The 25,882-nt window shown below is 34.9% G+C and overlaps 1 protein-coding gene across 1 annotated transcript in view; it reads right to left on the bottom strand.

Moving 5' to 3' along the window:
• ADAM32 (ADAM metallopeptidase domain 32) overlaps positions 1-25,882 on the bottom strand; it is a 128,339-nt gene that overhangs the window by 98,319 nt on the left and 4,138 nt on the right. The window contains exons 2-4 of the mRNA XM_067022784.1: positions 13,019-13,098; positions 6,145-6,206; positions 2,455-2,530 (exon numbers count right to left, since the gene is read on the bottom strand). Coding sequence (XP_066878885.1) covers positions 2,455-2,530; positions 6,145-6,206; positions 13,019-13,098 — 218 coding nt within the window. The remainder of the gene's footprint in view (positions 1-2,454; positions 2,531-6,144; positions 6,207-13,018; positions 13,099-25,882) is intronic.

The raw sequence follows: 25,882 nt of genomic DNA, 5'->3' as shown, positions 1-25,882 counted from the left end.
TATATAAATTTAGGTCATCAATTAAAAGACAAAGATTGTGAGTATGGATTTCATTTAAATTCTGATATTCTGCTAAAAAGAAACATCTAAAATTTAAGGGCACAAAAAGATTGAAGAGTTAGAAAAAGATAGACGACACCAACACAAACCAAAAGGATGATTCTGAAGCAATACTAACACAGGAAACGTAGACTTTAAGGCAAGAAGCATTACTAGAGATAAAGAGGGACATTTCATAATGATACATGAGTTTCAATTCACCAGGAAGATATAAATATTCCAAGTTTGTATTTATTTAATTACATAGCTTCAAATTATAAAAAGCCAAAACTGAAGGAATAAAAATAAATGCATAATCATACTAAAAGATCTGTAAGCACATACATTTCTATCGGTAACTGATAAATCTGGCATTCATAATCTATAGAAGATTTGAACAGAATGTTAACCTAATATAGGTAAAACCCTACTTAAAAACTATATATAATATACTTTTTTTTGCACAGAGTTCTTTTCCTTAACCATTTTTTAATTGAAGTGTAATTTACAATGTTGTGTTAGCTTCAGGTGTACATCAAAGTGATTCAGTTATACATATATACATACACCTATATATGTATCCTTTTTCAGATTCTTTTCCATTATAGGTTATCACAAGACACTGAATATACTGTGCTGTACAGTATGTCCCTGTCATTTATCTATTTTATACATAGTCATGTGTATATGTTAATCCCTAACTCCTAATTTATCTCCCCCTCCACCCGCCGCTATCCTTTCTGGTAACCATAAGTTTGTTTTCTGTCTGTGAGTCTATTTCCATTTTATAAATAAGTTCATTTATATAATTATTTTAGAGTCCACATATAAGTGATATCATGTGATATTAGTCTTTCTCCACTTAACATGATAATCTCTAGGTCCATCTATGTTGCTGCAAATGGCATTATTTCATTCTTTTTTTTTATAGCTAAGTAATATTCCATTGAATACACTTTATTTTTAAAGAACATGTAACATTACCAAAATGAAACCATATTCTGGGCCATGAAACACAAAAACAAATTGTAAAGGACTGAAATCACACCAAGTTCAGTCTCTGACCACAGTACAATTAACACAGAGACATAGCAAACATCATCACAGACAAAAAAGGAAAACTATATAATTTCCAAGATAGTGTTATAAATTTTGGTAAAAATCAATGTATGTTTTCATATTAACACATGCCTTTATGTTAGAACTATGTGCATAACGAAGGAGCAATGAAAGGAAAGTAATGGTCCTTTCCAATAGAAGTGAAGTAACATATTTCAAAATTCAACAAATTTTTATTATATGCTATGTGCCAGGCATTTTTCTAGGCACTAGGGATGCATCATTGAATAAAACAGACCAAAAGCTCCGGCAAAATGAAGATTATATTGCACTGAAAAAACAGAAAATAAATAGATAAAATATATGGTACATCATATATTGATAACCACTATGGAGAAAAACAAAACAGGTAAGGTAAGAGAGTAATAAGGTTAAGAGTGCCATTTAAAATAAGGGTTAGTTAAGGACTAATAGGATGGTTTTGAGCAAAGACCTGCAGGAAATGGGGGAGAAAAACATTGTATCTTAGGAAAGAGCAAACATCTGGATCAGAAGAAATAGAAAGTGAAAATTTCTTGAAAGCAGGACATGTCTGGTATGTTTGAAAAACAGCAAGGAAACCAACGCAACTGGAACAGAATAAGCAAGGTAGAGAATAACTGGAAATGAGGTCATAGAAGTAAAGAGAACCAGACTGCGTAAAGCCTGTAGGATACTAAAATGACTGGTTTTCACTTTGTGAACGATAAATCATCCCATGGAGGCTTCTGAACAGAGAAGTGACATGATCTGACCAGGTTTTAATAGGATTGATCTGGTTGTCATGTTGGGAACTAACTGAGGAGGTGAGCAAGGTGTGGAAGCAGGGAGATTATTCCAGAAGTTATAGCAATAATCCAAACTAGATATGATGTTTACTTGTTTACAGTGGTATCAGCAGATAGAGACAGAGGAATAGGGTGGATTCTTAGTACATAATTTGAAAGGTAAAGTCAATATGATTAATTGATGGATGAGACAGGGACTAAAAAAGAAGGAAAGGATTTCAATCTATGATTTCAGATCCAGTAAGATCTGTACTTGTTTTTATTATTATTTAATGTATATTCATTTATTCAACAAAATATAAACTAATTAATTAATTTAATTGTGCCTATATTCTAGGCAGAGTAGAAGGTAAGTCAATCTAGTTTGTCTTTAATTTACCAAGACTTCAAGAAAGCCTAATAATAGGTGAAATGAGGCATAAGTGGATCACTTAAATACATCCCCTGTGAATAGAGTGTTCTGTATTAGGAAAGTATTCAGTGTAAAAAGGGTTTTAAAAATCTTTGAAATATAAAATTTAAATCTTACCTGAATATTTGAAGAATGAGAATTCACAGATCCTTGATTATACAAATAAACCATGAAATTATCTGCTAAAAAAAATCTGAATATAAAAAAAGAATGAGAGAATTTTAAGTTATTCTTTTTGAAACATGTAAAGCAGTAGTTAGCAAACTTAAATCCCTCAAGCCAAATCTGACTTACCTTCTGCGTTTGTAAATAAAATTTTATTTGAACACAGCCATACCCATTCACTTATATATGGTTTATGGCAGCTTTCATGCTACAATAGCAGAGTTGAGTCATTTTGACAAAGATATTATCATCCTCAGAGCCTAAAATATTTACTATCTGGGCCTTTAAAGAAAAAGTTTGCCAATCCCTGACAAAGGTAGTATTTTCTTTTGACCTGTATGTAATCTTTATTCAAAGCAATAAGCATTTACTCAAAATAATTTTCCTATCTTATACTCCTTTAAAAAATAAGAGACTACAAGATAAGAGAAAAGCATTTTAAAATTTACAAAGATATGAAATGGGTGTAGGATTATGAGTTTTCTATTCTTTCATTCGTTTCTTTTAAATTTTTATTCATTTATTTTTTTTGGCTGCGTTGGGTCTTGCTACGTGTGGGCTTTCTCTAGTTGCGGCGAGCGGGGGCTACTCTTCGTTGCAGTGCGTGGGCTTCTCATTGTGGTGGCTTCTCTTGTTGCAGAGCACGGGCTCTAAGTGTGTGGGCTTCAGTAGTTGTGGCACGCAGGCTCAGTAGTTGTGATGCACGGGCTTAGTTGCTCCACAGCATGTGGGATCTTCCCGGACCAGGGCTCGAACCCATGTCCCCTGCACTGGCAAGCGGTTTCTTAACCACTGTGTCACTAGGGAATTCCCTATTCTTTCATTCTTTCTCAATTTTACTATCATAAATATATATTACTATAATGAAGTGGAAGAGTATTCTGTAAAAGTCATACTAACCAGAACATAGGTGTTGAAACTACAAGTCTAAGTTCAACCTTCTCTGGTATCATTCCCTGTCCTTATTATGCTATTTTACTTATGCTTTCTCACCTGGTGCTCACTCCTCAACCCAATGTAATGTAACTAGACCACCCAGTCTAGCTTCTGCTGGGAATCCTCCATTAAAACAGTTGCCATAGAGATTACTAATGACCCGCTTGTTGTTAAATCCAAAAAGCAGTTTGAGTCACGTAAAACTACTCTAACACGCTGTTGACCACACTCCCCTTCTTTAAAACATCTACTCTTCAACTTCTATCATACCATTTACCTCTGGTTTCCCTCATATCTTTTTGTCTACTTTTATAAGTCCCTTCATCTGGATCCTTACTTCTTCACTTAAATGCTTCCATGGCCTTCAATTCTGGTTGTTTTTCCTTCTCATCGTTAATATTCACCCCCACCTCTGTATCTTGTTCATTTCTGGTGCCTCATTTATACCTATATAAAAAAGATGGCTCTGAAACCCACACGTCTCTTGCATGACCTAAACTAAATATAACTGGCTATTTGGGGTCTTCTGTGATTTCATACAAATTTTAGGATTATCTGTTCTACTTCTGTGAAAAATGCCTGAGTATTTTGACAGGGATTGGACTGAATATGTAGTTGCCTTGGTTAGTGGTATGGACATTTTAACAATATTAATTATTCCAATGCAGAAGCATGGCTTATCTTTCCATTTATTGGTGTTCTCTTCAATTTCTTTATCAACGTCTTACAGCTTTCAGAGTACAGGCCTTTCATCGCCCCTCATTAAATTTATTCCCAGGTAGTTTTTCTTTTTGATGCAATTGTAAATGGGATTGTTTTCTTGATTTCTTTTTCTGATATTTCATTATTAGTGTATAGAAATGCAACAGATTTCTGTATATTTAATTTTGTATCCTGCAGTCTTACTGAATTCATTTATTAGTTGTAATAGCTTTTTGGTGGAGTCTGTAGGGTTTTCTATGTTATCCTGCCATCTGTAAATAGTGACCATTTTAGTTCTCCCCTTCCAATGTGGATGCATATTATTGCTTTTTAATTGCTATGGTTAGGACTTCCAATACTGTGTTGAATAAAAGTGGTGAGAGGGGGCATCCTTGTCTTATTCCTGGTCTTAGAGGAAAAGCTTTCAGCTTTTCATCATTGAGTATGATGTTAGCTGTGGGTTTGTCATAAATGGCCCTTAATATATAAGTGAGGGGCATTAAGAGGTATGAACTACCAGTTATAAAATACGTAAGTCATAGGGATGCAATGTACAAAACAGTGAATACAGTCAATATAATGTAATTATATGGTTTGTAATGTTTAAAAATATAGAATCACTATATTGTACACCTGAAAATAATATGATATTGTAAGATAACTATACTTCAATCAATCAATCAATCAATCAAACTGCCACTGGACATTTCTCCTGGATATCCCCTGACGCAGACGTGCTCTCCTTCTCCTTCACTGCCCCACCAAATCTGTGCTACCACTATGTCCAATCTGTTATCTAATCTTTTTTTCTGCCACCTCAGTTATGTCTTAAAAAAAAAAAGAAATCCTACAGTCATAATTATACTTCTCATTATTTCCCATATAAGTTTCTTACAATAGATTCCTATGACTTCCTATTGTCACGGTGTCCTAATTATTATACAGGTAATTTCCAAAAGCAGAGTATATACATGCTCTATCCATCTCCCAAGTTCCAGTTCCTCTATTTCTTACTACTGCTTATAGTTTCAGTAAGATACTCAAATACAATATGAGTTCTCTCTTTCCCTCTTATGTACTTGAAAAGTTCTTTGAGTTGTCATTTACTATTCTTCCCTTCTGTCTAAAGGAGTAGGTAGGGTAACACTTCTCTAACTCAATGCCATTCTTTGGCATCTAGCAACACAATGAATCACTTGTTTATACTTCTCTCTTTAAGAAACTTCCTCTCAGCCAAAATACGTTGTTTTTTCTTCCTTAAAAAGCATTCGTATTCTTCTTTTTTTCTCTGCTTAACATTTCTGAAAAAGTCATTTTCACTTAATACTTTCAGTTTCTCACAATTCACCTCTCCTTAATACCATGTAGTCTAGTCCTACACCCAAAATTTAACTGAAATCTCCTTCTTGAAAGTTACAAATTGCTTCCAAGCCAGTCTTTCTCAACTGGGTTTCCACGAGAGAATTAAACCCTACAGAAAGTTATTTAAAATATGTTCATAATTCTCTTAGGCATGGTATGTAGCTGGTACTACTTTCTATAAATTATTCACCAGTTTCCAGAACACTGTATGATCTAATTTCTATATTAAATCCCTTATTTCATTTTCCTGGTGGTGAGCCTGCCTCCCTGATCAAACCCTAACTGATACAGTTATAGACTTACTTCTTTCTTGTCACATCCTGCCCTGATTATACAGGTCCTGCTGGTTCTGCCAACTTAAGATCACATAGATTAGTCTTCTATTATAGGGACAAGTCCCTATAAATAGGGACAAGTCCCTATTTTTCCTGTTCCCTATTTTTCCTGTTCCTAACCCCCCTAATTCACAAAAGACTATGAGGCATTAAGACCAAAATATTAATTCACAGGAGAGCATCAGTTCATCTGAGACAACTAAAATTTTTAATAACAAGTACATTATTTTTAATACTCTATTTTTATGATAAGTAAATAAATTCATATAAATAAAATTAAATCTAAAAGTAAAGAATTAAAAATTACCTTTGCCTAAGGTGCACAGTATACGGTTTCTCATCTATTGGAATAATATAGGATACCTGTTCCTAGAGAATCCAGAACAACCAAGAGTGAAAACAAATGTAATAGAAGTGAAACAACAATTTTACATCAACTAATCCCTCCATATAATACTTAAAATGTCTCAGACAATGTGTGATTTAAAATCTGCAATAATATATCAAAAATTATAATATTTATTATATTATACATTCTTACTATATCCAAAAAAACAAGCCCAATCTAAGAAGTTGTATAGCTCTAGAAATCTACATGTAACTGAATTTTAAACTCTTCTAAAAGAAGAGGCGATGTGCCATGCTGTAATGCCTACTCAGGTAGCATCATTGGGATAATAAGGTACTCTACATCAGTGAAGCTTAACTTAATCCATTAGGCACAAAAATTATTTATTTTAACCATTTTCCTGAAATGTATGGCCTGTGTCCTATATTTTTAAACAGAAGACCCTTGAACAAAATTCGGCATAGTTTTTTTACTCCATCCCAGTTATTCTCAGGTTAAAACATGGATGGCAATGAGTTGCAATATCAGTTGGTCAGTGAACCTAAGTGATGAGATTTTATCTTGCAAAAGAGAACATGTGAAAAGCCAGAGTTAGAACATCATTAAAAAGAAAACTTAGTTAAAGTATATAAAAACCAAAAAGACACAAATACCACAACACAAAAAAAGATAAGCCTTTCCAGATTTGTGAAAATAAGAAGCAACCAGGAGACAATACAAATCAAAAAATAATAAGGCAAGTTGTTAAAAGGTCTAGTAAGTGATCAAAAATGAAACAGGAAGGTTAACATCACTGGTGTTATTAAGTCAAGTGGATACCATGTACCTGCTGCTATGATGTGATGAGAAGAGCACTTTACCTCTACGGTAATCTTCCCTAAAACTCATAACCTCAGTCTAATCAAGATAAAACATCAGAGAAATCCAAATTGAGGGACGTTCTACAAAATATCTGACCAATATTCTTTAAAAATGACAAGGTCATGAAACAAAAACAGAGCAAAGGAGACTGGGGAGACATAACAACTAACAGCAATGTAGTATCCTGAATTAGATCCTGCAACAGGAAAAGAACATTAGTGGAAAAACTGGTGAAATCTAAATAAATCCTATAATTTTTTAATAGTAAGGTATCAATGTTAATTTTTTAGTTTTGATAAATGTAATGTATCAACACTGTTATTTAAGATGTTAACTTTAGGGGAAACTGAGTGAACATATATGGGAATTCAAGGTAGCATCTTTGCAAATTCTTCATAAATCTAAAATCATTCCAAAATTTTTTAAGGTTTTTTTAAGTAAAACCAGAAATAAATTGAAGAAAGCAAAACAGGTATATGTCAGACATAAGGCAGAAATACCAAACATAGGATATTGATACTGAAGTAGCAACATGTCCTAGCTGTAAAATTTACAAGAGTGAAAAAAAATTACTCTTAGAGATCTGAATGTAATAACTGAACAGAGATGCTGGAGAATTTTTATCTCTTTCTAAAGTGGACCTGATGCGCAAGTCCCCCAAACTAGTTCTTGGATGAATATTTTTCTCAAAATGAAAACATAATAATTATTAAGATGTTAGTATACCAGATATACTCCCTCTAACTATACTGTGAGAGGTAGCATGACACGCATTCTCTCTGCAGACTATGTATAGAAAATTAGCTAGATCTTTAAAGAATGTAAAGGGGTTGATCAATGGAGGCCATAAGAGAATTTATTGAATAATACCAGCAAATATGTGTTTTAATTTTTAATAACAGACTTTCAATGATTAAGAAATTCAATCCCTTCTGGAACTTTTATTTGTAAAGTGTTACAATAATTTCAACACTTTCAGAAAACACTTTTCCTGTTCACTCACTCATATGTTTCCAAAATCACTCCTCTCGGAACAGAATAGAAACTCCAGAGATAAACCCATGCACCTGTAGTCACCTAATCTATGACAAAGTGGACAATGGAGAAAAGACAGTCTCTTCAATAAGTGGTGCTGGGAAAACTGGACAGCTACATGTAAAAGAATGCAATTAGGACATTCTCTAACACCATACACAAAAATAAAATCAAAATGGATTAAAGACCTAAATGTAAGACCGGACACTATAAAACTCTTAGAGGAAAACGGAGGCAGAACACTCTTTGACATAAATCGCAGCAATATCCTTTTGATCCACCTCCTAGAGTAATGAAAATAAAAACAAAAAAAAACTAAATGGGACCTAATTAAACTTAAAAGCTTTTGCACAGCAAAGGAAACCATAAATGAAACAAAAAGACAACCCACGGAATGGGAGAAAATATTTGCAAACAAAGCACCCGATAAGGGATTAATTGCCAAAATATATGAACAGCTCATGCAGCTTTATATCAAAACAACAAACGACCCAATCAAAAAATAGGTGGAAGATCTAAATAGACCTTTCTCCAAAGAATACATACAGAGGGCAAAGAAGCACATGAAAAGATGCTCAACAACACTATTAGAGAAATGCAAATCAAAACTACAATGAGGTATTACCTCACACCAGTCAGAATGGCCATCATCAAAATATCTACAAACAATAAATGCTGGAGAGGGTGTGGAGAAAAGGGAATCCTCTTACACTGTTGGTGGGAATGTAACTTGGAACAGCCACTATGGAGAACAGTATGGAGGTTCCTTAAAAAACTAAAAATAGGGCTTCCCTGGTGGAGCAGTGGTTGAGAGTCCGCCTGCCGATGCAGGGGACACGGGTTTGTGCCCCGGTCTGGGAAGATCCCACGTGCCGCGGAGCGGCTGGGCCCGTGAGCCATGGCCGCTGAGCCTATGCGTCCGGAGCCTGTGCTCTGCAACGGGAGAAGCCACAACATTGAGAGGCCCCAGTACTGCAAAAAAAAAAAAAAAAAAAAACTAAAAATAGAGCTACCATATGACCCAGCAATCCCAGTCTTGGGCATATATCCAGAGAAAACCATAATTCAAAAAAATACATGCACCTTGATGTTCGTTGCAGCCTTATTTACAATAGCCAGGACAAGGAAGCAACCTAAATATCCATCAGTGGATGAATGGATAAAGATGTGGTACATATATACAATGGAATATTACTCAGCCATAAAAAAGAACGAAACAGTGCCATTTGCAGTGACATGGATGGACCTAGAGACTGTCATACTGAGTGAAGTAAATCAGACACAGAAAGACAAATATATGATATCGCTTATATGTGGAATCTAAAAAAATGGTACAAATGAACTTATTTACAAAACAGAGTCACAAATATAGAAGACAAATTTATGGTTACCAAGGAGGAAGGGGGGGATAAATTGGGAGCTTGGGATTGACATACACAAACTACTATATATACACTATATATATATACTATATATAAAATAGATAACTAATAAGAACCTACTGTATAGCACAGGGAACATTACTCAGAAACAGACTCACAGATATAGAGAACAAATTAGTGGTTACCAGTGGGGAGAAGGAAGTGGGGAGGGGCAGGATAAGGGTATGGAATTAAGAAGTACAAATTACTATGTATAAAATAAGTAAGCAACAAGGTTATATTGTACAACACAGGGATATGTGACCATTATTTTGTAATAACTTTAAATGGAGTATAATCTATAAAAATATTGAATCACTATGTTGTACACCTGAAACTAATATATTATAAATCAACTATACTGCAATTTAAAAGTCAGTCAATCAATCAGGGGATGTAAGGTACACATAGGGAATATAGTCAATAATACTGTAACAAACAAAAATGAGATATCACCTCACTCTTGTTAGAATGGCTATCATCAAAAAGTCTACAAATAACAAATGTTGGCAAGGATATGGAGAAAAGGGAATACTTGTATACTGTTGGTGGGAATGTAACTTGGTGCAGACACTGTGGAACACAGTTGGAGGTTCCTCAAAAAACTAAAAATAGAACTACTGTATGATCCAGCAATTCCACTTCAGGTATATATCTGGGAAAAACAAAACACTAATTTGAAAGGATACATGCACCCCAACGTTCATAGCAGCATCATTTACTATAGCTAAGATGTGGAAGCAACCCAAGTGTCCATCAACTGATGACTGGATTAAGAAGATGTAGTATATATATATATATATATATATATATATATATATATATATATATATATATATACACATACACAATGGAATATAACTCAGCCATAAAAAGAGAATGAAATTTTCTGCCATTTGCAGCCATAAGGATGAACCTAGAGAATATTATCCTTATGAAATAAGTCAGAGAAAGACAAATACTTATGATATCACTTATATGTGGAATCTAAAATATACAAATGAATGTATATGCAAAACACAAATAGACTCACAGATATAGAAAACAAACTTGTGGTTACCAGGGGAGAGGGAAACAGGTAGGGACAAATTAGGGTTATGGGATTAACAGATACAAACTCCTATATATAAAATAGATAAGCAAAAGGATATACTGTATAGCATAGGAAATTATAGCCATTATCTGTAATAACCTATAATGGAGGACAATCTGTAAAAATACTGAATCACTATGCTGTACATCTGAAACTAATACAATATTGTAAAACAACTATACTTTAGTAAATAAATACATACATATATACCAGGATGAATAAAATTTTTAAAATAATCCAAAAAGAGTCATGTACCAAAATGTTCATTGCAGCTCTATTTACAATAGCCAGGACATGGAAGCAACCTAAGTGTCCATCAACAGATGAATGGATAAAGAAGATGTGGCACATATACACAATGGAATATTACTCAGCCATAAAAAGAAATGAAACTGAGTTATTTGTAGTGAGGTGGATGGACCTGGAGTCCGTCATACAGAGTGAAGTAAGTCAGAAGGAGAAAAACAAATACCGTATGCTAACACATATATATGGAATCTAAGAAAAAAAAAATGTCATGAAGAGCCTAGGGGTAGGATGGGAATAAAACACAGACCTACTAGAGCATGGCCTTGAGGATATGGGGAGGGGGAATGGTAAGCTGTGACGAAGTGAGAGAGTGGCATGGAAATATATACACTACCAAACGTAGGGTGGATAGCTAGTGGGAAGCAGCCGCATGGCACAGGGAGGTCAGCTAGGTGGTTTGTGACCACCTAGAGGGGTGGGATAGGGAGGGTGGGAGGGAGGGAGACGCAAGAGGGAAGAGATATGGGAACATATGTATATGTATAACTGATTCACTTTGTTGTAAAGCAGAAACTAACACACCATTGTAAAGCAATTATACTCCAATAAAGATGTTAAAAAAATAAAAAATAATTATAATTGTATACCAACTCTGTAGGGTGACAGATGGTAATTGGACTTATTGTGGTAATGTGAAAATACTGGTAAAAAAGTACTGAATCACTGCATAGTACACCTGAAACTAATATGATATTATATGCTAATTATAGCCTAATAAATATGTTAAAAATAATAATAGGTTAAAAAATTAAAATGGGCAAATAATTTAATAGACATTTCACCAAAAAGGTATTTAGATAGCTAGTAGGTCATGAAAAATGCTCTACAGCATTTTTCATTAGAGAAATGCAAATATAAGCTACAATGAGATATCAGTACACACCTGTTAGAATAAATTTAATCAAAACAGACAACATCAGATGTTGACAAGTATGTGGAAAAACTGAATCATCATATATTGCTGATGGGAAATGTAAACTAATAAGTCACTATGGAAAATAGTTTGGCAGTTTATTACTGTGATAAGCATAAACCTACCATACAACACAGCAATTTCACTTCTAAGAATCTACCCAAGAGAAAGAAAACTGTATGTCCATACATAAATATTCCTAGCAGAATGACTCAAAATAGTCAATATCTGAAAACAATCTTGAATTTAACTGGTAAATGGATAAACAAAATGTGTTATCCACATCTATTAAGAAATTTAAAATGTATGTATTGATAAATGTTGCAAAATGGATAATCTTAAGTGAAAGAAGCTCAATGCAAAGTCCTACATAACACATATTTCATTTTTATGAAATGTCTAGAAAATGAAAAATTATAGAAACACAAAACAGATCAGCAGTTGCCAAGGGCTGGGGATGGAAGCAGAGAAAAACTGCACATAGGCAGGAAGGAACTTAAGGCAATCAAAATGTTCTAAAACTGGATTGTGGTAATGTTTACATAATTCTATTCATGTACTAATGATCACTGAGTTGTACACTTACAATGGGTGAATTCTGTGGTGTATAAATTATACTTCATTAAAACTGGTAAAAATAAAGTGTTATCAAAAGATTGGCCACTTATAAGCAAGGCTTGCTTTTTTCTATTTCTTTTTTTATCTCCTAAGGCTCTTAGCATGTAGTTATGCACACAAGTCCAGAGAAATATCTGTTAAATAAATCAATGAATAGGATGAAATACTGCCCTTTCTAACAAAAATAATAGAAGAAAGGGTTTATACTCTCTGAGAACTGGTAGGTACAAGGGTAGAGATTAAGGAAGCAGGTTTTAGTTAAAACATTCTCCTTAACCATTTTGGAGAAAATTATTCTCTTCACTTGAATCATGTAGATACCATTCAGATAATACCCTAATTCTTTTACATTATATTCTCTCTTTGAACTTTAAAAAATGGTTTCACCATGAGGAAATGACAAATGTTAGACAAATTAGAACATTCTGATTTATATGTTTGCTTTTACCATCAAAACTTTAAATTCCTTATCAGTAGTAATATTGGTTAGTTATATTCATACTATAATGGAATTGATGTATTTCATTGCTATGTAATAAAAATAAGAAATTTCATATAAGAACATTATGGAAAATCTCTTACATTTTCTACTTTTGAATTATCACTTGTATTTGCTTGGATTTTCTCTGGAAATATAATTTGTAGAAATGAATTTTGAAAACCTGAGAAAGAAAAAAAACAGTTAATAACTGTGTTTTAAACTTGACTAAATATTTGTTCAGGTTCTTTTATAAGACTTGCTTATGCAAATATGAGTCATCATTGTGTACTCCTATAAAAATCTTGAAAACACTTTGTTTAGAAACAGATAAGATAGTTATGAAAGACTAAAAGGGGGCACGGAGAGGTATTCAACTTATACAAAATTTGCTGTTCCTGAAGAAAAGAGAACAAATGAATTAAAAAATATCAAATATATACTTCAAGAAGACTTTCCTGAAATAAAAGATTTGAAACAATAGACTAGAAAGTACACTGCATTTCAGGAATAACTGATAACAATTAATTAAAACTGAGACATATTCTACTAAAGTTATTGGATACCTAAGATAAAGAAAGAATCCTATGAGCATATGAGCAAAAAGGAAAAATGAAAATCATATTGGGCATAAGAAGAGAAAAGCAGGTTGGCTTGAGATTCTTTAAAAACATTATTCAATGTTAAAAAACTGAAGAACTATGTCTTTAAAAAAATATTCAGGAAAAGAAAGTGTGGACCCAAGAATTTTATACCCAGCAAAACAGTCATTCAAATATACAGGCAAGGGACAGCTATTTACAAGCAAAAAATCAAGGAAAATAGTTCACAAAAGGCAGACAAACTTCTCCCAATAAAGGCATCAACAGAATTGAGGTAAAAGGCCTAGCTGTGAGCATTAAAATAAACTTAAATATAGAATATAGGCCAAAACAATGGTGGGAATCATCACTATTTAATAGGATGCAAGTGTTATAAACTATGATCATAAAGACATAACAACATATTCAATAATGTCAGGAAGGGTAGCAGAAGAGAAATACCATATGTGAATACTGTTTTCCTTAAATTTATTGCAGTGTGGTTCCAAAAAATGTTAAAGAGCTGAAAATCAAGTGGTAAAAGTAGAAACATATTGTTTAATGGTATAAAAGAACTAAGATTTTTTAAAGCTATAGTCATATAATAAAGAGGAGAGCACGAGGTGGAAAGAAGTAGTAAGAAATAAATTTCCTTACACTCACAGTGAGGAATCACTAGTTACTACCTAAATAAAAAATTAAATCTATTATATAAAACAGATTATAAATATTCCAAATTTTTTTTAAAAAAGCATACAAACACAAGGCATCCAGAAAATAAATGAAAAAGTCACAGATTTTTATGGTGAAAAACATTTATCAAAAAAAAAAGCATGAAATCAGAAAAGTATGATATAAATAAGAAGCACTAAGATTAAACATCTCAGTCATATCAGTAAATGTGAGTAGGATGAAGTGACCAACCTAAAGAAAAACTGGAGTCTGTCTGGAGACAGACTCTTATCAGCCCAGAGGCGGGACCAGAGGAATCTATGAACAAACCTTACCTCATTAGTTTTCACCCATATATTTACCTTCCCAGTTTGCTGCCATTGGAAGCCTAAAACTGCCTTCCTGTGTGTCACTTCTCTACAAATTTAATGTTTTTTGTTGAAGATAAGCTGGAACTCAAAGCTGCCATTTTGAGTTACTTTTGGTTTAAGTTTCTCCCATGATGCATGCTGTATGCATTAATAAGCTATTTTTCTGCTATAAAAAAAGAAAAAAAGAAAGAAAAATTCTCAGATTGGATCCACAAAATCAAAACCCAATTACTCAGACCTTTGGTGGAATATTAAACACTGGCTTTAAACTAATAATGATTTTTTTTTTTTTTGGCTGTGTCGGGTTGCGGCATGCGGGATCTTCATTGCAGCATGCAGGATCTTTCATTGTGACGCTCGGGCTCTTTAGTTGCAGTGTGCAGGCTTCTCTCTAGTTGTGGCATGTGGACTTTCTATCTCTAGTTGTGGCTCTCGGGCTCCAGAGCACATGGGCTCTGTAGTTTACGGCACATGGGCTCTCAAGTTGAGGCGTGGGGGCTCAGTAGCTGTGGCTCATGGGCTTAGTTGCCCCATGGCATGTTGGATCTTAGTTCCCCCACGGCATGTTGGATCTTAGTTCCCCAGCCAGGGATCAAACCCATGTCAGCTGCATTGGAAGGTGGATTCTTTACCACTGGACCACTGAAGAAGTCCCCTAATGATGATTTCTGAGTACCTAAAATAAGACTGTGGTCCATTTCAGGAAAAGATATATGATCAGCAGGAGAGGTCAGGTGATGGATGGAAGTTATTAGGTTCACATCTACGAACACACTCATGGGTCTACAAGTTCATCCTATCAAAATCTGCCCAATTATGGAACAGTGTGTCAAAACAGATATAATCAGTAACTTGTGGAATGCCCATCTTGTCTCCCTGACCCATAGAAGGAGGATTGTTATGGTACGGAGGGCCAAATGGAAACCTCTGAATATCACCTGCACCATCACCAAAACATTAAACCAAAAATCTTTCTATACCAAGAAGGTATATACAAGGGCAATGATTTCTTTTACTTGTTTGATCTGTGCAAATGATAGATAAGCAATAGAGAATGACAATGAGTTGTCTTAAGTGTAATCAGGTAATGACTGCAATAACAAATATTGTTACAAATATGGTCTCTTTACTGAACCAAATCAACACAAGCATTGGCACCTGTATGTAGCCATTAATAGAAAAAGGTGCTGTTTTCTCTATCCCAATAAGCAGGATATTCCAGGAGCAAGTTTCCATTTTTGCTTAGTAGTGATGACAGTATACATTCACCAATCATATTGCCTCAGACGCCTCAGATCTTTATCATCTGGTTCTTCTTCTACCTGCCCTAAAAATCTCACTGTCTGTGGTAGATAGAATAATGCCCCCAAAGATGTCCATGTCCTAATCCCCAGAACCTGTTAGGTTACATAGCAAAACAGAATTAAGGTTGCTGATCAATTGACCTTAAAATATGAAAATTATCCTGGGTTATCTGTGGTCTTAATTTAATCACAAGGGTTCTTAACAGTTGAAGAAAGAGCCAGAAAAGGACCAGAGGGATGGTCATGTGGAAGGAATTCAGCCCAATACCACTGACTTTGAAGATGGAGGAAAAGGGCCATGAGCCAAAAAATGCAAACAGCCATTAGAATCTGGAAAAGACAAGAAAACTGATTGTCTCCTGCAGCTTCCAGAAGGAACAGGGCACTGCTAACGCCTTGATTTTACCCAATGAGACCCATTTTACAGAACTGTAAGATAATAAATTTGTGTTGTTTAAGCTATTAAGTTTGTGATAACTTGTTACAGCAACAATAGGAAACTAACATATCATCTAAGAGAAAGACCTGAAGTAGCAAGTACATTAGATGCCTTGAAGAAGCAGGTGTGCCAGAGTCTTAACACACACACACACACACACACACACACAAATCCACCTATAATGGTCTAGTGGTCTAAACCACACTTGAAAATATCCTCCATAATAAATGGTAAGAGGCAGAACACTTGGTAGACCATTTTGGATTTTGGAGGCAATATATATCATATATAGCTATGTTGCTTTGACCATTTTTACTGAACAAACCATAGGCTGCCAGATTTGTAAGATGCCAGAGTACAAGACTCCTCAGCTACCTGAGTCTACTATGCAAGGAGCTCTACTGTTTTTCCTTTATGACCAGGAGAAACCATATTACATTTAGGGTCTGTGGCAGAGCCTGTGTTAAGCCCCTCTAGGAGAATCACAGCAGAGGCTCCTGAGGTTTGTAAGCAAAGACATGCCCTCATTGGTATATACTGTGGATTGAATGATGATTCCCCAAAAGATATGTCCACTCAGAACCTGTGGCTATAACCTTATAACCTTGCAAAGAAAAAAGGGTCTTTGCAAGGTATTATTAAGTTAAGGATCTCAAGATGAGACCATTCCGGATTAGACTGGATCCTAAATCCAGTGACTAATATCCTATAAGTAAGAGAAGGGGAAAAGACACACAGAGGAGACAGCAATATAAAGACAGAGGCAGAGACTGGAGTAACATCTCTCCAAGCCAAGGAATGCATAGGATTGCTGGCAGCCATCAGAAGCTAGGAGAGAAGCATGGAACAGATTCTCCCTCAGAGCCTCCAAATGTAATCAACACTGCCAATACCTTGATTTTGGACTTCTGGCCTCCAGAACCAGAAGGAGAAAAAAATTCTGTTGTTTTAAGCCACACAGTTTGTGGTACTCTGTTATGGAAGCCACAGGAATCTAATATAGTATGTAACTATATTTCTTTTATGAAAGCTTTCAGCTCACTACTGGGCTCTGATAGAGGCTAAAATTCAGACCATGTGATCTTCAGACTATATGATCTTGCAGCCTGAACCACTCTTCACAGACTGACATCATCAGGCATTCACAGGAGTACTAATCAAATGGAAGTGTATCACGTTTCCATCATTTCCTAAAACCTACATTTATGGTATTCTATGACCAGCTAACTGAAGGAGGGAAAGTAGATGTATGATATGCCAATAGTACACAGAAGTAAGTCCACGGGTATAATCTTAAAACTCATAGATAGTTGGCCCTAAAAGAGAACAGAGCAAAGTAAATTCTCCCCATAACTAGAATTTCACATGGTACACTTACATGTCTAGTTTTCCTGTATAAGAACTGATTACATTAAATGAGGCAGAAGCAAGTTATTATGTTGTTTCTTGAAAGTTTAAGAATGTTACCAACCTTAAGAAGGGTGAATATGGATGTTAAGTAACCCATCTAGAGGTGAACTGTGGGATACTGTAGAGAGGTTCAATCATTCAAACTATTTCTACCTTGTCTCCCTGTGCTATTAGACGTTGGAAACCTAACAACTCTATACCAGACTCCACTGCAATTAAGGTGCTGGCATGTTACTAGTTCCTGCTATTCATACACCCAAAAAAGACTTAGTTGCAGAAGTGAGCATTGTCAGATGGCAGCCACGTGTGAATATCTGGTCCTTCTGACATCTGTAGTAATAGAATTATCTGGTCCTTTTGGACTGCTGGGACAGACATTCTGCTGCCTAGTCCAAACACCATAGTGGTATTTTCAATAGAATACTCTTCCGGTATAGTTCCCACGGTATCACTAGATATTCTTCCCTGCGTGTGACCCTAGCCACGTGGTAGCATCTATGTAGCATCTAAACCTGTCTCTTTGGTACTTTCTAAGGTTTTGTGATCCTAACATTCTTTTGTATGGGATATTATATATCTGGAAAACCCAGAGGAATCATCATAACTATTACTTTTAAGAGGATTTAGTAATGTGACTAGAAACAAAATTAATATATAAACCAATCATTTCCCTATACACAAATAAAACAGTTAGAAAATAACCATTTACAATAACAACAAAAAGTGTAAAATACCCATGTAAATAAATTCCTAAAGGAATATATATAATTTAAATTTAAAAAGAAACTTTAAATTCTAAAATGGTTCATAAAAAAGTCAAATAAATTGAAAGCTATATCCAGTTCTGGGAATATAAAGATAGCAATTTTCTTTAAATTAATTTATAAATTTTATGAAATCCAATGGAAAAGTCTACAGGAGTTTTTTGAAACAACATAAGATGATTCTAAAGTTCACATGCTCAAAAAAAAAAAAAAAGAAACTGACCAAAATTTTCTGACAAAGAAAATTAGAGGGATGTAAGCTAGAAATAGAAGGAAATTGCCTTAACTAGAAAAAGTATCAAAAAGCAAACATTAAAAATTGTAAATTATGAAATACTACAGAGAAATTCAAATAAAACTAGGTAACAAAGTCTATTATCACTGCCATTTTCAAAAATGTTCTGAATGCTCTAGTTAATATGATAAAATGATAACAAGAAAGAAGGGCATAAATGTTAGAAAGGAAAAAACAATATGTCATTATTTGCAAACGACATAACTATCTACTTAAAAGTACTTAGAGAATCAACAGAAAAACTCTAAACTACTATAATTAAATCAACTGAAATAGGCATCATCAAAAAAAATTAAGGAAATAGGATATATGAAAAGGTAGGCTTTCAAATCACTGGGGGAAATACAGTCAATGGATAGTGGCAGGAAGGCTGAATATCCATTTGAAAAGTAATTAAGTTGGATTCATACATATGTATATAAATAAAGAATAAATAAAATTTATTTATATGTTTCTATATATAATATGTACATACACAAATATATATTCAAAATCGATTAAGATTCAAAGCCCAGAAGTCTTAAAGGAAAAGATCAACATATTTGCATACATAGAAATCTTTTTAAAATCTTTAAAGATGTAGGAAAGATTGGAAGAAAATACAAAGTATAAAAGCCAAAGGATTAACATCCATAATATGATTTATGACTAAAGGTGGCTGACTCACTACATGTTCACCTCTTCTCTCAGTGAAAACCCTCTAAAAGTAGACAAAGGAAAGGTGTTATCATCAGCTAAAAGGTCTCAAACAATTTTCTGGAAGATAAGCTAACATGGAAGTGTGATCACTGTTGAGAGATTCTAGAAAAATTCTAAAACAAAAATCAGATGTGATAGATACAATAGAAAGTATTCTTTCCCATTGGTAGACTTCCTAGGAACTAACTCTAGACTTAGACACGTAACTTACTTTGGTCAATTAGACAATAGCAAATGTAACAGAAGCAAACCTGAAAAGTGTTCGTGCACTGTGGCTTGCCCTCTCACTGCCTTGGAATCCTGAAACCACATGGAAACAAGCCTGAGCTAGCCTACAGGAGGGTGAGAGACTATATGAAAGGGAGCCAAGGCACCCTAGCTGAACACAGTCCAACACACAGACCAGTGCGTGAGACCACCTGGATCATCCAGCTCCCAACCAACTCAGGAGCTGATGACAGATCCAGGAAACAACACAGATGAGCCACAGATTACCTAAGCCAGTCCAAATCAGAACAACAGCCCCAACAGCCCATAGAATCACGTGCTAGAACAGAGGCTGATGAAGGTGAAGTTCAGTTTTAAATAGGGCTCACTGAGTAGATGGCAACTGGGCAAAGAACTGAAGAAGGTGAGGAGGAGAACAAATGAATATCTTTGGCAGACCATCCCAGGAATGAGCAGTGAGGAAGAGAGTAAGGGGTGAGGCCAGAGAGGAGAGAAGCTGCTGAGACCCTGTAGGGCATTACAGGTCAGAGTTAGCACTTTAATTTTTATTCTTGGTGAGATAAGAAACCATTGAAAGATTCTGAGCAGAGGGCAGACATGAGCTGACTTAGATTTTAACAAGAAAACTTTATGTTGAGAATAGGCTGAAGGATGTTGTGTTAGTTATCTATTGCTGCACAACAAATTATCCCCAAATTTAGCAGCTTAGAATAGTGAACATTTATTAATCACTAGTGTCCTTAGGTCAGGTATCTGGGCACAGCTTAACTGAATGGCTCTGGCTCAGTGTCTCTCACAAAGCTGCAGTCAAAGTGTAGGCCAGGGGTGCAACCATTTCAAGGCTTGACTAGCATAGGATCCACTTCAAAGCTCATGCACTTAGCTGTTGGCAGGCGTTGGGTCTTTCCAGGCTGTTAATGAGAAAGCTCAGTTCCATGCCACACAGGCCTCTCCATAAGGCTACTCACAATATGACAACTTGCTTCCCTCAGAACAAGGGCTCAGAAAAAGAGAGACGGAAAGCGGGCACCCAGGACAAAAGACACAGTCTTTCTGTATCCTAATCTCACAAGAGACATCCCATCATCCTGACCACGTTTTATTCACTAGAAACAAACCATAAAACACAGCTCACATTTAAGAGGAGGGGATCACACAAGGGCGTGATTACCAGGATGTGGGAACCATTGGTAGCCATCTCACAGGCTGCTTAAGAGAGTGCAAGAGAAGAAATATAAATTTGGAGTTATCAGTATCAACATGGTACTACAAGCCATAGACTAAATAAAATCAAGTAGGGAAGGAGCCAATTCAATGAGCAGATCTTTTGTATGCTGATTCAAACAATGAGTGGACATTATTTTCTAGGTGATTCCAAACTGTAAGGAAACTTATTACACTCATAAAACAACTGAAAATTTGAACACAGACTGAATATTGGGTGATAGAAGAAATCGTTAATTTCTAAGCCATGATCATGATACTGCGGTTATATTTTCTGGCCATTTAGCAATATATATTGAAATGCTTAGACACGAAATGTCTATAATTTGCTCCAAATAATATGAGAATAGAGGAAGTGGTAGGGAACGTACAAAAGAAACAGAATTAACCACGAGTTTATAATTGTTGAAGCTGAGTTCTTTATTCTTCTATTTTTGCATTTATTATTTGAAATTCTCATAATTAAAAAAAAATTTAATAACATGGAGGCCAAATAGCAACGGAGTATCATTCTCAAAGTGCTATTGGAAAAATAATTGTCAGTCTGAAATTGGATCTCAAACTAAACTGTCATTCAATAGTGAGGGAGACATAAAGACATTTTCAAGTAAACAGATGATTTACCACTCAAACTCTTGATGACAAAGATACTAAGAAGAAAGGAGTAGGGTGCTAGAAAGAAGGTAAGCAAATAAAGCTATAAACTTGTGGATAAATCTAAGCAAGCACTGACTGAGTAAACAGGTAACAATAAAGATGATGACTCATTTGGGAAACAATACATAAAAGTGGCAGTAAATACTAAATAACAATAATATGTAAGATGATAAAGGCAGTGCCTGACAACATTCTAAGGTCACTGTCTTTTTTAGAAGAAGACATATTGCTTAATTGTAGGCTCTATAAGTCAATTATACATGTTACATTAAAATCAGAAAAATACATAAGACAGGAAATAAGATTTTTAATGATATCAAATAAAAAGCATAGTAAATAGAAAGCATAAAATATCATAAAAGACTTAAATACAAATATACTCTCCTTGAAAGCAGCATGGCTTTTCCAGTTTACTGCCTGGAAGTAAAGGGCTCAAGAGTTATTTTAATTCTCAAATAGTCAAAAGCTTGTATAATCTGAGTTTTAAGTTCCTTTGGCAGTACACTATCATCAAAAACGTAGAAGTTTCTCATCTAGTTGTCTTCAGTAACTTTGTCATGCAATTAAAACACATATAAAACTTTTAAAGTCATAATTTTCAAATCTGCTTTATTTCTTTGCCCTTTATTTTCTGGATACTAGATCCTTTTCAGACAAATCATTTACAAATATTTTCTCTCATCCTGTAATTTCTTTGCCTAACTCCTACTTCTCCTTCCCTCCTCTCTCATCTCTCTCTCTCTCAACTAAGTGATGGCAACCATAAATCAGTCTAGAAAAATATAATGTAAGGCCAAACCCTTGATTGCAGTGCTAACCTGAGTCATTTTCTCTGAGAGTTTTTACTGACGTTTTGTTGCACAAACCTTTTAAAATTCCATTTCTTACTATTTGAAATCTGGAATTGGTCACCCTTTAAAGTCCTGAAAGGCCCCAAATTTCTGGATTTATTCCCTATTAATTCGATTTGCAAATTGGTCAATTGTTTCCTGAGATTATCTCTTTAACACTTTGACAAACTTGGGTAATGAAACCAACCTCCACTGCTAACAATCTGCTATCTAATTTCTACAGAATGTAGTCTGTCCTACAGTTTTTACCAAATGTTTTGTCACTTATCATTGATTTCCATTTTTTCCAGGTGGTTTCCATTTCTTGTCACCTGCTACCCATCAATACCCAGCAGCAAAGTCAAAAGCATATATTTTATCATGGCAGCACACCACTTCAAAGCTCCAATTTCTATATTAGTCAACTTAGGCTGACCAGGCTATGGAATGGCAATAAATAAACCTTGAAATCTTGGTGGCTTAACACAATAAAAGTTTATTTGTTTTTCATGCAAAGTATGATGGGAGTCACCAGGAGCTCTCATTCAAATAGTAACTCAGAGATCCAAGCTCCCTCCAAGTGGTAACACCATAAACTCAGCTCATAGCTTCTAAGATAAATCTGGCATCAGAAAATAAATATAGAAGAGAAATACCAGCTCTTAATTGCCTTGATCTAAAGTGATGCAAATCACTTCTTTTCAACTCCATGAGCAACAGTATTTAAATTGTCCCAAACTAAATGGAAAAAGGCTCAGAAATGTAGGCAAGAAGATGGACACTTAGTGAGCACTGGGGACTTTGCCACATAAAAGGATGGAAAAAAATATGTTCACAGCAAATATTAACCAAACAGAAGCTGAGATACCTATGTTAACATTAGCAGGAATAGACTCAAAGGAGGAAAAAAGCATTATTAGGAATAAACAGGGGCAGGATATAGTTAATAAAAAGAAACCAGAATGAATGTAAATAAATAAAGTTGAAACCCTACCTCATACTATGTACGAAAATTAACTCAAAATGGATCAATGACATAAACATAAGAGCTAAAACAATAAAATTCTTAGAAGAAAAGATAGGAATAAATATACATGACCTTAGATTTGGCAATGGATTCTTAGATATGACACTAAAACCATGAGTAACAAAATTAGATTCCATCATAATTTAAAACTTTTGTGAGTCAAAGGACACTCCCAAGAAAGTGAAGACAACCTACAGCATGAAACAAAATATTTGCAAATCATTTGTCTGAAAGTCTAGTATCCAGAATAAAAAAGGAACTCTTGTAACTCAACAAAATGAACAACCTAATCTTTAAAATGGGCAAAGGACTTGAATACTCATTTCTCCAAAAAAGATATACAAATGGCCAATAAGCATATGAAAAGATGCTCAACATCACTAACCATCAGGGGAATACAAATCAAAGCCACAATGAGATACCCTGTCATAACCATTAGGAAGACTATAATCATTAAAATATAAAAGTAAAATAACATGTATTAGGAAGAATGTGGAGAAACTGGAACCCTTGTGCACTGCTGGCAGAAATGTAAAATTGCACAGCCAGTATGGAAAAGAATGTAACAGTTCCTTAAAAAATTAAAAATAGAATCACTGTATGGTCCAGCAACTCCACTTCTGGACATATACCCAAAAGAATTAAAAGCAGGGACTCAAACAAGTACAGGTACATACACGTTCAGAACAGCATTATTCATAATATCCAAAAGGTAGAAGCAACCTAAGTATCCATCAACAGATGAATGGATAAACAAAATGAAATATACATTTTTCCATATGTATTTCACACAATGGAATGCTATTCATGTGTCAGAATAAAAGGAGAAAATTCTGACACATGCTACAACATGGATAAACACTGGGGGCATTATGCTAAGTGAAAGAAGTCAGTCACAAAGAAAAATACTGCATAACTCCACTTACACGAGGAAACTAGAGTAGTCAAATACATGGAGACAGAAAGTAGAACGGTGGTTGCCAAGAGCTGGGGGAAGGGAAGAATGAGGAATTATTGTTAAATGGGTACTGAGTTTCAGTCTGGGAAGATTAAAAAAAAAAATGTTCTGGAGATGGATGATGGTGATGGCAAAACAAAGTGAATGTACTTAATGCTACTGAACTGTACTCTTAAAAATGGTTAGAGGGATTCCCTGGTGGCGCAGTGGTTGAGAGTCCTCCTGCTGATGCAGGGGACACGGGTTCGTGCCCCGGTCCGGGAAGATCCCACGTGCCGTGGAGTGGCTGGGCCCGTGAGCCACGGCCGCTGAGCCTGCGCTCTGCAGTGGGGGAGGCCACAGCAGTGAGAGGCCCGTGTATCGCAAAAAAAAAAAAAAAAAAAGGTTAGAATGAGTACAAAATAGAAATCACAGAGATGAATACAATAAAAGAACTAAAATTTTCAATAGAGGGGTTCAACAGAAGACTAGATCAAGTGAAAGAAAGGATCAGCAAACTTGAAGACAGAGCAATAGAATTCATCCAATCAGAGGAGCAAAAAATTAAAATTTAAAAAAAGAATGAAAAAGAGTGAAGACAGATTAAAGGATTTATGGGACACCATCAAGCAGACCAGTATCCACATTATAGAAGTCCCAGAAGGAGAAGGAGTGGGGGTGGAGGGCAGAAAGCTTATTTAAAGAAATAATGGCTAAAAACTTCTCTCACCTGGCAAAAAAAGAAAAGAAAAATAGACATCCTAATCTAGGAAGTCCAAAGAAAACCAAAAAAATAAATTAATTAATTAAAGAGCACTACACTGAGACACATTATAATTAAACCGCCAAAAATTAAAGACAGAGAAACTCTTAAAAAGCAGAAAGAGAAAGACAATTTGTTATGTACAAGGGAACTCCCATAAGACTATCAGTGGATTTTTCAGCAAAAACCTTGCAGGCCAGAATGGAGTGGGATAGTATATTCAAAGTACTGAAAGAAAGAAAATTTCACCTAAGGATACCATACCCAGCAAAGCTGTCCTTCAGAATTGAAGGAGAGATAAAGAATTTCCTAAACAAAAGTTAGAGTCCATCACCACTAGAATGGCCTCACAAGAAATGTTAAAGAGAGTTCTTTGTACTGAAACAAAAAGACACTAATTTTTAAAACTAAACATAATCCTTGCCATATGATCCAGCAACAGCACTCCTTGGTATTTACCCAAAGGAGTTGAAAACTTATGTCTACACAAAAACTTGCACACAGATATTTATGGTAGCTTTGTTCATACCTGTCAAAACGTGAAAGCAACCAAAATGTCTTTTAGTAGGTAAATGGATAAATAAGCTGGTATATACAGACAATGGAATATCATTCACTGCTGAAAAGAAATAAGCTATGCAGCCCTGGAAAGACATGGAAGAACCATAAATGCATATTACTAAGTGAATGAAGCCAATCTGAAAATGGCAACATACTGTAAGTTTCCAACTAAATGACATTCTGGAAAAGGCAAAACTATGGAGACA

Source organism: Kogia breviceps, chromosome 20, assembly GCF_026419965.1.
Source record: "Kogia breviceps isolate mKogBre1 chromosome 20, mKogBre1 haplotype 1, whole genome shotgun sequence".
Lineage (NCBI taxonomy): Eukaryota > Metazoa > Chordata > Mammalia > Artiodactyla > Physeteridae > Kogia > Kogia breviceps.
This window is presented reverse-complemented; position numbering and strand designations above follow the sequence as displayed.